Source organism: Mauremys reevesii, linkage group 1 (genome assembly GCF_016161935.1).
Source record: "Mauremys reevesii isolate NIE-2019 linkage group 1, ASM1616193v1, whole genome shotgun sequence".
Taxonomy (NCBI): Eukaryota; Metazoa; Chordata; order Testudines; family Geoemydidae; genus Mauremys; species Mauremys reevesii.
Genome location: NC_052623.1, coordinates 48,072,209 through 48,089,952, shown reverse-complemented (window position 1 = coordinate 48,089,952; position 17,744 = coordinate 48,072,209). Strand labels below are relative to the sequence as shown.

General features: G+C 43.4%; 1 protein-coding gene across 4 annotated transcripts in view; it reads right to left on the bottom strand.

The window, feature by feature from the left end:
• Positions 1 to 17,744, bottom strand: part of NUP58 (nucleoporin 58) — a 61,342-nt gene that overhangs the window by 27,128 nt on the left and 16,470 nt on the right. For all 4 annotated transcript variants that reach the window (XM_039531644.1, XM_039531645.1, XM_039531634.1 and 1 more), the window contains exons 7-12: positions 15,722 to 15,746; positions 14,897 to 14,962; positions 14,348 to 14,522; positions 10,177 to 10,256; positions 9,158 to 9,276; positions 8,142 to 8,224 (exon numbers count right to left, since the gene is read on the bottom strand). In XM_039531644.1, the coding sequence (XP_039387578.1) occupies positions 8,142 to 8,224; positions 9,158 to 9,276; positions 10,177 to 10,256; positions 14,348 to 14,522; positions 14,897 to 14,962; positions 15,722 to 15,746 (548 nt within the window). The remainder of the gene's footprint in view (positions 1 to 8,141; positions 8,225 to 9,157; positions 9,277 to 10,176; positions 10,257 to 14,347; positions 14,523 to 14,896; positions 14,963 to 15,721; positions 15,747 to 17,744) is intronic.

Genomic DNA, 17,744 nt, shown 5'->3' with positions numbered 1-17,744 from the left:
GATACAAAAAGGTGTATCCGTGATCCACAAAAATGGTCTGCGGGTATCCACATCAGATATCCACAGATTTGCAGGACTCTAAACAGCTCCACAGGTCACTTTGCAGCAGTGATGCAGGGTGGTGTCAAGCCCCCCAACTGCCCCTCACCCCCAGTCCCACTTCTCCCCAGAGACCTCCTGCCTTGTCGCCCATTCTGCCCCTGCCGTACCTCCTTCCCCGCTCTGGGCAGTAAGGCTACAATTCTGGGTCCTTCTATGCAGTGCCGCCCTCCCCTAAACTGCACCCTCTAATGCATGCAGCCATTGCCACCTGCTTGTTTAAAGAACAACCCCACCCTCAAAATGGTGCTTGGCTCACTCCCAATAGGGAGTTGTAGTTTACCTCCTCCTTCCAAGCAAGCTGGGGACAACAACTCCCAGAATGCCCAGCACACTGTTGCGTGATTCAGAGAACTGAGCTAGAGCCTGCAGGCTGGGTGACAGCAGCTCTGTTCGGGTGAGCGTGTGCTGCAGACAGGGCCGCTCAGAGGATTCAGGAGTCCTGGAGCAAAGCAATTTCAGGGACCCCTTCCATTAAAAAAAATAAAAATAAAATGCAATACTATATTCTCATGGGAGCCCCTGCGGGGCCCGGGGCAAATTGCCTTACTTTCCCCCCCACCCCGGGCAGCCCTGGGAAAAATAAACCTTCCGCATCTTGGCACAAACCTAGTTTTGAGAAAACTATTTTACAAGGTCTCACTGGCTCTCAGCATCAGCTAGTGCTAAAAGGCACTAAAGCTCATTAAAAGGGTTGGACAAATATTTTCCATCAAAACTTTTTTTGGATCGAAAACTAGGGGTTTTTAAAAAGCAGGAAAAAAAATATATCACAGACAATGTCTGCTTTCCTTCAAAATTTGTGGTGGTTTTTTTAATTGAAAAGCTGAAATTAGTCCGCCAAAACCTGAATATGGTTTGGGGTTTCAGAAGTGTGTGGCCAAATATCTGCTGCTTGCTGTGATTGATTGTTTAAAGAAACAATAAAAAAAATTCTGCTTAAAAAAAAAAATCCAAAACTTTTGAACCACCTCAGCTTGTGACCAAACGCCTGAGACCATCCAGTCAGAGATTTTTCCAGGTTTCTGATACTCTGCTGGCTTCCTTGACTCATATCTGTCTCCATAACTTTGGGTTCATTTAGCTTAGAACATAAGAACAGCCATACGGGGTCAAACCGAAGGTCCATCCAGCCCAGTATCCTGTCTACCAACAATGGCCAATGCCAAGTGCTCCAGAGGGAGTGAACCTAACAGGTAATGATCAAGTGATCTCTCTCCGGCCATCCATCTCCACCCTCTGACAGACAGAGGCTAGGGACACCATTCCTTACCCATCCTGGCTAATAGCCATTAATGACTTAACTTCCATGCATTTATCTGTTTCCTAAGCCTGGTCTACACTAGGCGTTTAAATCGGTTTTAGGAGCGTAAAACCGATTTAACGCCACAACCGTCCACACTAGGAGGCACCTTATATCGATTTTAATGGCTCTTTAAATCGGTTTCTGTACTCCTCCCCGACGAGAGGAGTAGCGCTAATATCGGGATTAACATATCGGAATAGGGTTAGTGTGGCCGCAAATCGATGGTATTGGCCTCCGGGCGGTATCCCACAGTGCACCAGTGACCGCTCTGGACAGCATTCTGAACTCGGATGCACTGGCCAGGTAGACAGGAAAAGCCCCGCGAACTTTTGAAATTCATTTCCTGCTTCCCCAGCGTGGAGAGCTCATCAGCACAGGTGACCACGGACAGCTCATCAGCACAGGTAACAATGCAGTCTCCTGAGAATCGAAAAAGAGCCCCAGCATGGACTGCACGGGAGGTACTGGATCTGATCGCTATATGGGGAGAGGATTCAGTGCTAACAGAACTGCGTTCCAAAAGACGAAATGAAAAAGTATTTGAAAGAATTTCTAAGGCTATGATGGATAAAGGCCACAGCAGGGACTCAGTGCAGTGCAGAGTGAAAGTTAAGGAGCTCAGACAAGCCTACCAGAAAACCAAAGAAGCAAACGGAAGGTCCGGGGCAGGTCGAAAAACATGCCGCTTCTATGCTGAGCTGCTGCAATTTTAGGGGGCTGCGCCACAAGTACCCCACCCCTGCTCGTGGATTCCGAGGTGGGGGTTGTAATCTCTGCCATGGCTGAGGATTATGCACACGGGGAAGATGAAGATGAAGAAGAGGAGGAAGACCTAGCAGAGAGCACACAGCACTCCGTGAGCCCCAGCAGCCAGGAGCTTTTTATCACCCTGACGGAATTACCCTCCTCCCAGCCCTCACAAGCAACTATCCCAGACAATGACGCCATGGAAGGGACCTCTGGTGAGTGTACATTTGCAAATAGCAAACATTGTTTTTTAAGCAAGCCTTTTTTAATGATTGATTTGCCCTGAGGACTTGGGATGCATTCGCAGACAGTATAGTTACTTAGAAAAGTTTGTTAACATGTCCGGGGATTGAGAGGAAATCCTCCAGGGACATCTCGATGAAGCGCTCCTGTAGGTACTCCAGAAGCCTTTGCAGAAGGTTTCTGGGCAAGGCAGCCTTGTTCCGCCCACCATGGTAGGACACTTTACCACGCCATGCATGTAGCAAGTAATCAGGTATCATTGCGTGGCAAAGCATAGCAGCGTATGGTCCCGGTGACTGCTGGCATTCAAGAAGCATCCGCTCTTTATCTTGTTCTGTTATCCTCAGCAAAGTGATATCGTTCAGGATAACCTGGTTAAAAATCAGGAATTTAAGTAAGGGGGGTGGCCATTTTTCTACTGGGTTCGTGGACTGCAGCAACTTAAAAAAAAACCTTTTCCTGCACGTAGCGAAGCGGGGGGAGGGGAGGAGTGAAATGCCGATGATCTTTTCTGTGTTTGGTCACCGGCGATCTTCCCCAAGCTACCAGCCACGCAGTGGGTGGGGGGGTGGGAAGGTTGTTGATTAGGAGGGAGCTAGCGTGGTATTAGCCATGCGTTGGGGGGGAGGGGTAAATCACTACAGAAGCCGAAAGACAGTGGCTTACCATGGCTGCATGCAAGCTGAATTCTGATGCCTGGACCTGTGTCTGTGAGATCTGTAACTCCAGAGCTGCAAGCACTCACTCTGGGGCTGCTGCGTGATCAAACTGACATGCTCCGGAGTCTGGTGGAGCTTCAGGAACGGCAGCAGGATCACAGAGTGCCGCTGCAGCCCCTGTATAACCACCCTCAACCCTCACCATGTTCCACATCCTCCTCACCCAGACGTGTAAGAACGCGTGGGGGGAGGCTCCGTGCACCCGCCCACTCCACCCCCGTGGACAGCCCAACCAGAAGGCTGTCGTTACTGTGAATTTTTTTTAATGGCCTTCTCCATTCCTCCTATCCTCTTCCCAAACCACATCCTTACTTCTCTCCCTCTTTTTATAATGAATTAATAAAGAATTCATGCTTTTTAAATGAGAGTGACTTTATTTGCATAAGTAAGCTGTACTCGAAGGGGGAGGGGGAGTTGCTTACAGGGACTGAGTCAATCAAGGGGGTTGGGTGTTCATCAACAAACACAGCAGTCACACTGTACCCTGGCCATTGATGAAGCTCGTTTTCAAAGCTTCTCTGATGCGCACCGCTTCCTGGTGTGCTCTTCTAATCTCCCTGGTGTCTGGCTGTGCGTAATCAGCGGCCAGGTGATTTGCCTCAGCCTCCCACCCCGCCATAAAGGTCTCCCCCTTACTCTCACAGAGATTGTGGAGAATACAGCAAGCAGCAATAACATAGGGGACATTGGTTTGGCTGAGGTCTGAGCGAGTCAGTAATGTCCGCCAGCGCGCCTTTAAATGGCCAAATGCACATTCCACCACCATTCTGCACTTGCTCAGCCTGTAATTGAACAGGTCCTGACCACTGTCCAGGCTGCCTGTGTATGGCTTCATGAGCCATGGCATCAAGGGGTAGGCTGGGTCCCCCAGGATAACGACAGGCATTTCAACATCCCCAACTGTTATTTTCTGGTGTGGGAAGTAAATCCCTTGCTGCAGCCGTTTAAACAGAGTAGTGCTTCTGAAGACGCGAGCGTCATGAACCCTCCCTGGCCATCCCACGTAGATGTTTGTGAAACGTCCCTTGTGATCTACCAGTGCTTGCAGCACCACTGAAAAGTACCCCTTCCGGTTTACGTACTGGGTGCCCTGGCACTGCGGTGCCAAGATAGGGATATGGGTTCCATCTATCGCCCCCCCACAGTTAGGGAATCCCAGTGCAGCAAAGCCATCCACTATGGCCTGCACGTTTCCCAGAGTCACAACCTTTCGTAGCAGCAGCTTAGTGATTGCTCTGGCTACTTGCATCACAGCAGCCCCCACAGTAGATTTTCCAACTCCAAATTGATTCCCGACTGACCGGTAGCTGTCTGGCGTTGCAAGCTTTCACAGGGCTATCGCCACTCGCTTCTCTACTGTGAGGGCTGCTCTCATCTTGGTATTATGGCGTTTCAGGGCAGGGGCAAGCAAGTCACAAAGTTCCATGAAAGTGCCCTTACGCATGCGAAAGTTTCGCAGCCACTGGGAATCGTCCCACACCTGCAACACAATGCGGTCCCACCAGTCAGTGCTTGTTTCCCGGGCCCAAAATCGGCGTTCAATGGATAGAATCTGCCCCATTACCATCAGGATCTCCAAAGCGCAGGGGCCCGCGGTTTGAGAGAATTCTGTGTCTACGTCCTCATCACTGTCATCGCCGCGCTGCCGTATCCGCCTCCTCGCCTCGGTTTGAAGGTCCTGGTTCACCATAGACTGCACGAGAGTGCGCGAGGTGTTTAAAACATTCATGATTGCGGTATTGAGCTGAGCAGGGTCCATGCTTGCTGTGCTATGGCGTCTGCACAGTTCACCAAGCAAAAAAGGCGCGAAACGGTTGTCTGCTGCTTTCAGGGAGGGAGGGGTGAGGCTGTACCCAGAACCACCCGCGACAATGATTTTTGCTCCATCAGGCACTGGGATCTCAACCCGGAAATGCCAAGGGGCGGGGGAGGCTGCGGGAACTATGGGATAGCTACGGGATAGCTACCCACAGTGCAACGCTCCAGAAATCGACGCTAGCCTCAGACCATGGATGCACACCACCGATTTAATGTGTTTAGTGTGGCCGCGCGCACTCGATTTTATACAATCTGTTTTGCAAAACCGGTTTATGTAAATTCGGAATAATCCAGTAGTGTAGACGTACCCCTAGAGACTGGCTCCATGGGGTCCCTCACAAACTGGAGACGGTTACTGTCAGTTTGTCTTTAGTATAGCTTATGTACATACTCCACGAACTGAGCATTTGAGCTTGTTCCAGAATCTGGGGTGAGCCTATGTTGTGAAAACTGAAATGCTCAAAATAGCACATGCATGTGAATGGACACAGGGTGCTAACATTAAATTAACCCAGGGGTTCTCAAAATGGGGATCGGGACCCCTCAGGGGGTCACGAGGTTATTACTGGGAGTCGCGAGCTGTCAGCCTCCACCTCAAACCCCGCTTTGCCTCCAGCATTTATAATAGTGTTAAATATAAATTAAAAACTTTTTTATATAAGGGTGGGGTGGGGGGGTCGCACTCAGAGGTTTGCTATGTGAAAGGGGTCACCAGGACAAAAGTTTGAGAACCACTGAATTAACCCTTCTGAAGCCTCAGGGAATGCGGGGGGGGGGGGGGTTCTCCCTTGGTAGGGTTGGAAAGGAGGTAGGTGCTGTAGAATGTTGCTCTTCTCATGTGATCCCTCCCCCAGTGGCTAATTTTAAATGAAGTTACCCTCCCCTGACATGAATCTCCCTATGGCACTGAAATTAAATATAGACTATAATTTGGCATTTGAGAAGTGAAAGGGATGGTAGCCCTAATGGAAAAGCTAACAGCTTGGCTCTTCTGCAAGCCTCAAACTGCTGAATGAGCTTTAGGGTAGGGAAGGCTGTGCCTCCTAAACAGCCTGGCCCTGCCCCCTATCCGACCCCCACCCACTTCCTGTCCCCCAACTGCCCGCCCCCCCTCAGAATCCCCAACCCATCCTGCTCCTTGTCCCCTCACCTCCCCCAGCGACTCCACCCCCCACCACCACCCCGGGACCCCACCCCTGCTCCCTGACTGCCCGGCTGAGTCCTGACAGGCCCCCGGAACACCCACAATCCAACCCCCCCTTTCCCTGTCCGCTGACCGTCCCCCCAACCTCTGTCCCCTCCCTGTGCCCTGACTGTCCCTGGGACTTCCTGTCCCCCAACTGCCCACCCCGCTCAGAATCCCCAGACCCATCCTGCTCCTTGTCCCCTCACCTTCCCCAGAGACCCTCCCCAACCACCACCACCCCGGGACCTCACCCCTGCTCCCTGACTGCCCGGCTGAGTCCTGAAAGACCCCCGGAATACCCACGATCTAACCCTGTCCCCGTTCCCTGTCCGCCCCTCCCCAACCTCTGTCCCCGCCCTGTCCCTGGGACTCCCTGCCTCTTATCCAACCCCCCATCTCCATCCCCAGCCTCTTACCCCCAGCTCCCTGCTCATCCGGCGCCTCAGCGCGTCACATTCAGGAGCATCCCTGAACATCAGCGCAGCATGGCTCCGGCGGGGCCTGAGCCCCTTCCCGCTCAAAGCTGCGTGGTAAGGGGAGGAGCCGCTCAGCATGGAGCTCGCAGCCCCGCCCCCTTACCACGCAGCTCTGAGCAGGGAGGAGCTCAGGCCCTGCCGGAGCCATGCTGCAGTGCTGTTCAGGGAGAGGGGCGGAGGCGGGGTCGGGCTGAGGCAGGAGCCTTAGCCGTTCTCATGGGGGCCCCTGCGGAGCCCAGAGCAAATTGGCCCACTTGCCCCCCCCCCGGGCAGCCCTGGCTGCAGAGCCCTGTGTGGATACAAAATTTGTATCCACAACCACACTGTGATCTGAAAAAATGGTCTGCAGGTATCTGCATCTGTCGATACAAAGCAGATATCCGCAGATTTGCGGGGCTCTAGTGATCAGCAATTAAGCTGCTGGTCTCTCCCTCATGGACTAGAGAAAAATGGCTCCTGATCAGACCAGCTTCTGCCCTTTTAAATCTTTTATCCCCTCCTTTATCATGTGACATCCCTGCCAGCTTCCCCACATGAGCACAAACCCTTGCCACCTGATTTCATTGCCATGGCATCATCTCCCTTGACACAGGAGTTCCCCTGGGTATGAGAAGCTAGCCTATTGAGCAATTACATTTCAATGAAGAGCACTTCAGCAGAACGACTATTTTGTTATGCTTTTACCACCGGCCTCTGGAATCTCAACCCAACATGCAGGCAAACAGACCACAGAGTAGGTAAAAGGCTGCACACTCAAAATGAAATGTACAGCCTGGCACACGAGTTCAAAATTTCATAGAGAATTCATAAGTTGTACAGATATAGCCCCAATCGCAACAAGGATATGTGAAATTTGAGGAATTTACACAATGTGAGAATTGTCTTACTACAGTCTTCTCTACTGATCTAAAAAAATCTTTTTGTGGGTACGAATGAGAATCGGCCATATTGCATACTTTTTTTTCTTTTTTGGTGTGCAGAGGCTGTACTAAAGAAGCCACTGAATCTCAACCAGCAATGAACCCAGAATGCTGTTTTCAACACAACACTCAAGGGCTATTTTGCAAAATTACTTTATAACTGGAAAGTTGTATCTTCCCCGATTCTGCTCATATTCAAATGATTAACTCATTTGTGCTTGAATTGTCAAAAAAAACCCAAACACACACTCATTGGGCAAACAGCAAGTATAGAAAATGTCCACCCCCAAAATTTCAGAAAGTTACAAGCAATTGAAAAGACAGTGGAATAAATGGAAAATATTATGTAACCTTAAATACAGCAGTCACCGCTCCTGCCACTTTTATAACAAATAGTTTAAGGCAGCCTATCTCACTCCTTGAACCAGATATGTTCCAGCTCTCACATTAGAGAATGAACTTTTTATTTGCAGCATCACTTTAAAAAGCTTAAATGAATAGTTTAAATCAACTCTGTTTAAAAAACAGAAAGGAGAAGTGTTACAGAAATGTTGACATGAATAATGGCCTGCAGTGTTTTTGGTTATGAAATACATATGAAAATATTATTCTTGAAGTATAACCTACCTTTACATTCTCATGTATTGATTGAAGTTGTGCAGCTAGAGCTACAAATGTTTGATAAATTTTCTGCATAGCCATAGACAAATCTGTAAAACATGTATATCAATAAATTCATAATCTTACTGCAATAGTGAGACAAATTAATTAATTTAGTATTTATACTGCAACAAGGGTAAAACAACCAGCTCTATGATGTAACTTGCTGCAAACCTATGAAGAAAAAAATAAAAAGCACTATATTTCCTGTAAAACAAACAAAAGGAGCTATGTGGGAGTAAAGTAATATTTTCTATTTAAAGAGGAGTCTGGACTTATTAACAAGTGAACAATGGACAAAATTATATTTGGGAATGATATTCACAAAATTTTGCCTATTTGTCCTCTTACTTGAATTTCATCTGCCCAAATTTTAGCTTTATTGGGCCAGTATGTCTTGTCAATACTAATAAAAGATGCATCAAAATGACCCAAATTTTCTTGTGTTTGTGAATGCTTATTTAAAACCCAAAATTTCATGACTCTGAATATTCAAAGTTCACTAAAAAGTTAACCATCCATGATGTAGCCACAGAGGAGGCCCTCAATTCTGTGTGTAGTTCCAAAACATGACTAGATACAACCACTGGACCAATGTTAATCTAGCTCTGTCCACAGGGGCACTCTTCTCAGTAAGCCAAAAAGGTCAAATAAGTAGGATAGCTGTGTTTATGCACAATATTTCAGATGCAGGTCTCTTCCTAAACAAAACTGAAATGCTTTCAGTTTATCCACCTGGTGCTAGTCCCAAGATAGAATTAAAGCAGGAATTCAGGCCCCAGGCTTCCTGTCAAAGTTGTCTGAGCTGGTGCTTAAGTTCCTAAAACTTACTGTATTGGGTGACTTCAACATCCATATGAACAATAATTTCTGAAAGTTAACTAAAGAACCCTGATAGTTAAAGAATAAAGTAACTAATATGCATTTCCTACACACACAATATTTAAGAATTTCTGTAAAAACATTAAAGTTGAACTTTTTACCTTGTGGAGTTATATGTGAATTGTTTGCTTGAGTGGCAAGATGATTTTCCAGTTCTTCAATTTGCTGTCTGTAGTGCTGCAGCTGTACTTCAAACTGTTCAACCAAGATCCTGAAGTAGCTAGAATAGAAGAATCAGATCACACTGGTTGAATTTCCCTCCTTTGCAACTTCATTTTTACTATTTAGGTCTACACCAATTGCAGGATTTATCAATATAATTTTAAGCAGTGGTCAGTATTCCAGTAAGCATATTTTATATTACTCTTCTTCCAATGCTAGAAAACGTGTGTTGCCTCTGGCTGAAGGTGATGTATGAATCTGTTAAGATTGATTTTTACTGTTACTTTTGTTCAGTAAAACATGCAGTACATGCAATAAGGCATAGAACAAAAAAACATATTAGCATAAAACAGAAGTGTATACAGTTCACATTTTAAAGGGAGACAGAGTACTAAATAAAGATGGTTTCCTCTCCACTGCTGGCCAATGTAGGGGATAGGATGCCATGTTTGAATCCTCTGATGCTGGGTCAATTTGTGATTTTAATTCAGGGGTAGGCAACCTATGGCATGGGTGCCGAAAGCAGCACGCAAGCTGATTTTCAGTGGCACTCACGCTGCCCGGGTCCTGGCCACTGGTCCGGAGGGCTCTGAATTTTAATTTAATTTTAAATGAAGTTTCTTAAACATTTTAAAAACCTTATTCACTTTACATACAACAATAGTTTAGTTATATATTATAGACTTATAGAAAGAGATCTTCTAACAATGTTAAAATGTATTACTGGCATGCAAAAACTTAGAGTGAATAAATGAAGACTTGTCACACCACTTCTGAAAGGTTGCCAACCCGTTTTAATTTAATGTGTAATGTTTTTATAGGTATACTTAAATATTATCAGATGCCTCTATCAAAGGAGTAATAGATTACACATTGCAACGTACAAATCTATTTATAAGACAGACAGTAATGTATTTTTGATGGTAAATACAAGTTTCTGTTAGATACAGTAACTTACTCTGCTGGGGCTGAATTTTCATGTTGAAGACCAGGAGGAGTTTTCTGTGTTCTTAATGCTATTTCTGCATTCTTCAGTTCCTAAATAAGCAAATGAAGTGAATAAAACAAAGGACTACATGCTATAGTTCTATAAGAAAGATGAATTCTGAAGGAAAAAAAAAATCGAACGCTACTACTTCTTCACAGAGGGCTCTTTCCTTGGATGTGTTTTTGGCACGCAGTGTTTAATGTTAAACCTTCAGGCATGGATGTGTAAACCTGCTAAATGAGATATTTTCAAAACTTGGAATGTCAGAGACTGGGGTTGCCAAAGACACACATATTAAGATGGACAGGACTTTAACACAACACATAGCAATGCTGAAGAGGGAACAATTGGTTTCACTTTCCTGAAAGGGGATTCAGTTTTCAAAAGTTTAGGAAATGCTGTACTATACTATCACAAGTAAACTTTAATTTCCACTTCATCTAAAATAATTTTACATTTGTTCCTAGATTTCAATAGAGAAGATTAGGGGAATGGGAGGAAATAGCACACCTAAAAAGAAGAAACAGGAGAACAGATTACCCAATTGTCTATTTTTAGAAGAGCATAGCCAATAGTTTACAATTTATTTATTTATTTTTAACTTTTCCACTAAATCCTTCCTGACGGACTTCCCAGAGTATTATTATCACAGGATACACACTTCTGTGATTTGACCGTAGTACCTTCTAATAACTGTAGTAATAAGAATTTCTCGTTATCTAGTTCTGGACTTGATTATTCTTAGCTGTTTTGACTAATCAACATCTGAAAACACATCCCCTGTGGAAGCAGAAGAAAAAAATTGTATTCACTGTATTCTTCTATGGGAACATACCACTGAACTTTTAGAAACCACTATTATTTTATATTTGAAGAAAGTACTTTATTACAAGACATAGGACTAGCATCATTTTCATTTTAGAGTACAAATCACATGTAGACTGATTTCATAAGAACACCCATACTGCATCAGACCACTGGTGCATCTAGCGCAGTATCCAGTCTTCAAACAGTGGCCAATACCAGATGCTCCAGAGGGAATGAACAAGCCAGGACAATTACTGAGTGATCCATCCCGCCATCCAGTCCCCACTTCTGGCACTTAGAGGCTTAAGGACACCCAGAGTATGGGGTTGAGTCCCTGACCATCTTGGCTACTAGTCATTGATGGACATATCCTACAGGAAAGTATATAATTCTTTTTTGAACATAGTTATACTTTTGGCCTTTAAACATCCTATGGCAACAAGTTTCCCAGGCTGACTGCAATGTGTGAAGAAGTATTTTCCTTTTGTTTTAAAACTGTCGCCTATTAATTTCATTGGATGACCCCAGGTTGTTCTTGTGTTATGTGAAGGGGTAACTAACACATCGCTATTCACTTTCTCCACACCTTTCACAATTTTATAGACTTTATCATATCTCCCCCCCCATGATCATCTCTTTTCCAAGATGAACAGTCCCAGTCTTTTTAATCTCTCATATGGAAGCAGTTCCATATCCCTAAGCAGTTCCATATCCCTAATCATTTTTGTTGCCTTTCTCTGTACTTTTTCCAATTCTAAACTATCTTTTTTGAGATGAGGCAACCAGAACTGCTATGGGTGTACTGTGGATTTATATAGTGGCATTATGATATTTTCTGTCTTATTATCTGTCCCTTTCCTAATGGTTCCTAACATTGTTTGCTTTTTTGACTGCTGCTGCACATTGAGCAGATGTTTTCAGAGAACTATCCAGCATGACTCCAACATATCTTTCTTGAGTGGAAATAACTAATTTAGAACCTATCATTTCGTATGTGGAGTTGCGATTTTCCCCGCAATGAACATTACTTTGCATTTATCCACACTGAATTTCATTAGCCATTTTGTTGCTCCATCACCCAGTTTTGTGAAATCCCTTTGCAAGTCTTCACAGTCTGCTTTGAACTTAATTATCTTGAGTAATTTTGTATCATCTGCAAATTTTGCCGCCTCATTGTTTACCTCTTTTTTTCAAATAATTTATGAATATATTGAACAGCATCTGTCTCAGTACAGATCCTGGGGGGACTACTCTGCTATTAATCTCTCTCCAATTTGAAAATTGATAATTTATTCCTACCCTTTGTTTCCTGTCTTTTAACCACTTACTGATCCATCAGACAATCTTCCCTCTGATCCCATGACCGCTTACTTTACTTAAGAGCATTTTGTGAGGGACCTTGTTAAAAGATGCCTGAAAGTTCTAGTAAATATATCCAGTGCATCACCCTTGTCCACATATTTGCTGACACCCTCAAAAATCTTTAATAGATTGCCCAGGCATCATCTCCCTTTACAAAAGGCATACTGACTCCTTCACAACATACTGTGTTCATCTATGCAACTGATAATTCTGTTCTAGTTTCAACCAATTTGCCAGATACAGGCCAATAAGCTTAATTTCAGTAACAGCCAGCATTTTCTCTTTTTAAAATTGGCATTACATTAGCTATCCTACAGTCATCTGGTACAGAGGCTGATTTAAGTGATAGGTTACATATCATAGTTAGTAGTAGCAAAGCAAGCAAAATCCTGAAGAGTAGTGGAAAATAAAGTGCTACAGTTCCTTTACCTCTGAATTTAAGGAAGCGATTTAGAGGCTAGCAGCGTTTACCTTGCCACAGTCCTCCCAGGTGAAAACTTAGACTGACAAGCATCCCACTTAAAGTTAGCTACATACCAAGTGCATGTTGTATAGAACAATGTCCAATTGCAAGACAAAGTGAAAACTATCTAAACATTTGCGTTTATTTCATTGCTTTCTTACAACCTAGAACCTTCAGTGACTGAAAAGAATAGATACTAGTATGCTGGGATTGAACAGACCACAAACTAGTCTGACAGCAAGGAAGTTATTTCTAGCTCTCACAACTGCTAACAAACAGAAGATAAGGTATTCTTGTGTCATTCCAGACTGATTTGAAAATGCCACATTTACTAAAGTCTAATGTTTACAGTGATAATTAGATTTTATGAAATGTCAAACATGAAAGAAAATGCAGATTCAATTTATTTTGTTTGCTTCCACTTAGGATAATCAAAGCATGATCTCTAATCCGCTTCTATACTAAGAGACACTGCCCTGCAGAAATATTTCCCAAGTGAGTAATATAAGAAGGTGACAAAATAAACTAGATCCAGACTTAAGTGCCATGCTTTTAATAAAGAAAATTCAATTTTTACTGCTGCTTTACTGACTTCGTAATTAATATCCCTACATCTGACTATACAAGTGATTATAGGATTTCTATTTTCAGTGTTCTTCTCTTGGGAATCTCGAGATATGTCTACATAGTGAAGAAAAATCCACAGCTAGCCTGTGCCAGCTGACTCGGGCTTGCAGGTCTCAGGCTGCAGGACTGTTTCATTGCTATGTAGACTTCCTGGCTAAGGCTGGAGCCCAAACCCTAGAACCCTCCCACCCTGCACGGTCCTTGAGCCTTGACTACAGCCTGAGCCTAACACTGTATACTGCAATGAAACAGCCCCTTATAGTCCAAGCCCCACCACCCTGAGTCGGCTGGCACAGGCCAGACACTGTTTTTTCTTTGCTGGGTAGATATATCCTTAAGATTTACAAGAAGTGATCCAACCTTTCATCTGTAAAATTATTTTGGGTGGGATCTGAGTTACTACAGAGAATTCTTTCCTGGGTGTCTGGCTGCTGAGTCTTGCCCACATGCTCAGGATTTAGCTAATCGCCATATTTGGGGTTGGGAAGGAATTTTCCTCCAGGGCAGATTGGCAGACGCCCTGGGGGTTTTCCGCCTTCCTCTGCAGCGTGGGGCACAGGTCACTTGTTGGTGGATTCTCTGCACTTTGAAGTCTTTAAATCACAATTTGAGGACTTCAATAGCTCAGACATAGGTTAGGGGTTTGATACAGGAGTGGGTGGGTGAGATTCTGTGGCCTGCGTCGTGCAGGTGGTCAGACTACACGACCTTATAATGGTCCCTTCTGACCTGAAAGTCTAAGATTCTATTTTCTGGTCAATATACAAATAATTTGAGCTTCTAATATTAGAGTGATTGACAACCCTGCATGCCTCTCACCTTATGTGAAATCATATGCTTACTGATCTGAGCTAATAAAATGATACTTGTTTGTTAACATACCTGGGCAGTTTCCATTTTCAATTTGTCAATATTAAGAGTGTTTCTCTGTAGTCCACTAGCAGCCACTGACAAAAGCTGTTTCAAAGCTTTAATATCTTCCTGTACTTTAAGCATTGCTTTGGAAGACATTCTACTAATTTCTTCCTGCACTTGTTTTTGTTCTTTCACAAATTTCCTGAAAAAAGTTGGAAGCAGAAGTTTAATTTGTTACATTTAAAGCACACAAAAGTTTTACCTCTTGAGTATTGTTTTAATAAAAATAAAATTAATCTTGATGAAATCCCAAACCACCAATACTGAGTGATAATTCTGGCTTTTGCCTCTTTTACAGAACTGCAATATACTATAATTTCACCATCACCCCCAGCATTCTAAAACTGGAACTTCAACAAAAGATAACCCCTCTAAATATCTTGTACCTTCAAAAGATAAGCAGTGTATCCTCACTATCTAAAACAATTTTTAAAAGTGTGATTAAACCACTTGTTACTTTAAAGCATGACAACATAATTATTTGGTTATCCCAACTAGTATAAGGAAAATACTTACTGGAGATTTTCTACATCTTGACAGATTAGTAGAGGTAGATTTTCATCCTTCAGTGCTTTACTATCTCTGCCAAAAGATAACATATGCATACATAGACACAGAGTACTTTTAAACAACTTTACCCCACTACTAAACTGTCAAAGAGCTGTAAATATTCATTCTGCTGTTCAAGTATGTATTTAATTTATGAATACTATAATAAGTAATAATGATTTGAATTTCCTTTTATAAAACCAATTGTGAAGAACTGCACCAACTTACTTAATTCTTCACTGAGATACGATGGGTGAGGTAATATCTGATTGGACCAACTTCTTCAGTGTTTTGCAAGAGTTTAGTTTTACGAGTATGATGAGATTTTTCCAAAAACCATGTAATGAGTCTGCAAGAGCATCAGGAACAGAGAGACCACAGGAGTCCTCTCTCTCTGTTCTGAACTCCAGCTACTAAATACAACCTTCTACATGAAGCTAAACTAAGCAAATTTAAGGTTACATATGCCTCTAGACAGGGACCATGCCCCCTCTGCATTTGGAAAGCATCTAGCACACCTTTGGTGCTATTACAAACTAATTACTAATAACCAGAAACACTGGATCTGTATTTTGTGGTTTATGGGACAGTGACCCCCTCTCCACCTATTTGAGTCCTACAAAATTTAATCAGAACAGTCAACTCCCATAACGTATTTAACAGTGATAATTGCATCTTCATAGTATATAGGCATTTTTAAAGGCCAAAGAAACAAAATAGGAGAAACATTTTAAAGCTTCACTATTTTCTAAGAACCTGTAGAATGTAAAGAGGAATACTAAACATACTTACTCTGGTCTTGTTCCTGTTTTATCACCTAGAAGATACAGATAATTTTATATAAGAATTGATACCTTGAACAACTGTCAAGCAAAATAAGCCTTAAGACATTTTTGGGGGAAGGACTGATGACTATCACTCACCTCTGTGCATGTTGGCTTAGGGCATTAGGTCAGCCCACTTGGAAGAAAATTTAGTTGACTCTTCCCCTCCTCCTTCATTACAGGTTTCTATTCCCTGCCCCCTGCCACTTACAGTCTCTCTTATTTAGACAGCATCACTGTGGTGCATGGCACTTTACAGACAAGGATCTCCTGAACAGGAATGATGGTTCGGCAGAGAGGGCACTACCCTGAGACTCTGGAAACTATGGTCCAATGCTTTGCTTCATCAGAGACCTCCTGTGTGGCCACAGATGAGTCACTTAGTCTCTCTGTGCCTCAGTTCCTCATGTGTAAAAAGGAGATAATACTTCCCTACTGCACAGTGATGCTGAGAGAATAAACTCATTAATAATTCTGAGGCACTCAGATATTATGGTAATAGGTAATTATATGGCTCTTAAGTGATAGGCCTCCTCCACATTTCCCACTGTACCAGTACACTCCTTTAGCAAAGTCTTCTTTCACAAAACATGCAATACATACCCTTCTGCTGGCTCAAGTAAGACTCACAAGGGTAGATTTTATATGGTTTCTAACCTGCTATTCTACTATTCCAGCCTTTGAAATAGCTACCCTGAACAACTGCTCTTAACTACCCTCTCCCCACAAAAACCAAGGGATTACTCAACTATAATGTGAACACTGAAGAAAATGCATCATCTTTGCTTTAAAACTCTGGGAATAACTAGTTTAGCTAGTGTCTGACATGGGAAGTGGAAGACCAAACCCCCTTAATGTATGCTCATATTAACTTCATAAACATTACTTACTAATTGGCAAAAGGTGTACTGTAAGTACAAAAGTACTTTTTTTAAACTGCTTTTGATATAATATTTTATTAAGGAATTTTAAAAGTATATTACTGTAAAGTATTAGAAAGACAGTAAGAAGATTACAGACTATTTTAATCAACTTTGTAGGAGAGTTACATAAACCCCACATGATTAGAAATGCTTCCATGACTTAAAATTCATTGCAATGAAAGAAAGTTGCTTTCAAACAGGTTCTTTGCATTTGTAACACACACTTATAGTCTAGCTCTATTTTCCCCACACTCCCAAGTGGTCAGAGTACATGTGCGAGCCTGACACAGCCTTTGAGGCAACAGACCTGTAGAGATTCATACTTTAAGACTCAGAGATCCCAAGTTTGATCCTTGCTGCCAACAATCCACCCAGAGGCATTTCATTACACCAAGTTTGCAAGCAAAATATTGCTGCACTGTATTTATGTATAAGAACCTACAAGTTAAAATAGTTGAAAACTTAGTCAAATTGCCACAGCAAGAGAAGTGCAAAGAGTAAATTACTATTTTTCTTTTAGAGAGACAAGGTGGGTGAGGTAATATATTTTATTGGACCAACTTCTGTTGGTGAGAGAGAGAGAAGCTTTTGAGACACACAGAGATCTTCTTCAGGTCTGGGAAATGTACTCCCAGCGTCACCGCAAACTGCAAGGTGGAAGAGATTGTTTACCGTAAGTAGTTAGCACATATTGTAAGGGAATATTCAAGATAGCATGGCCTGTTAACACCTCTGCAGTTATAGAATAAAGAGAGGGGGTTAGATGGTTCAGATTGTAGTAATAAACCATAAATCTAGTGTTTCTGTTCAATCTGTGATTTTTAGTGTCTAGCAGCACTTCCTCAGGCTTCCTCATTTCCCCGAGGGTGCTTGACCCCCACTCCACCCCAAGGCCCAGCCCCCACTTCACCCCTTCCCCTAAGGCCCCACCCCACCCCTTCTTGTTCCTTTCTCTGCCCTTGCTCCACTCCTTCCCCCCAGTGCCTCCTGCACACCTCTGAACAGCTGATTGTGGTGGACAGGAGGCACAGGGGGGAGGAACTGATTGGTGGGGCCCGACAGTGGGCA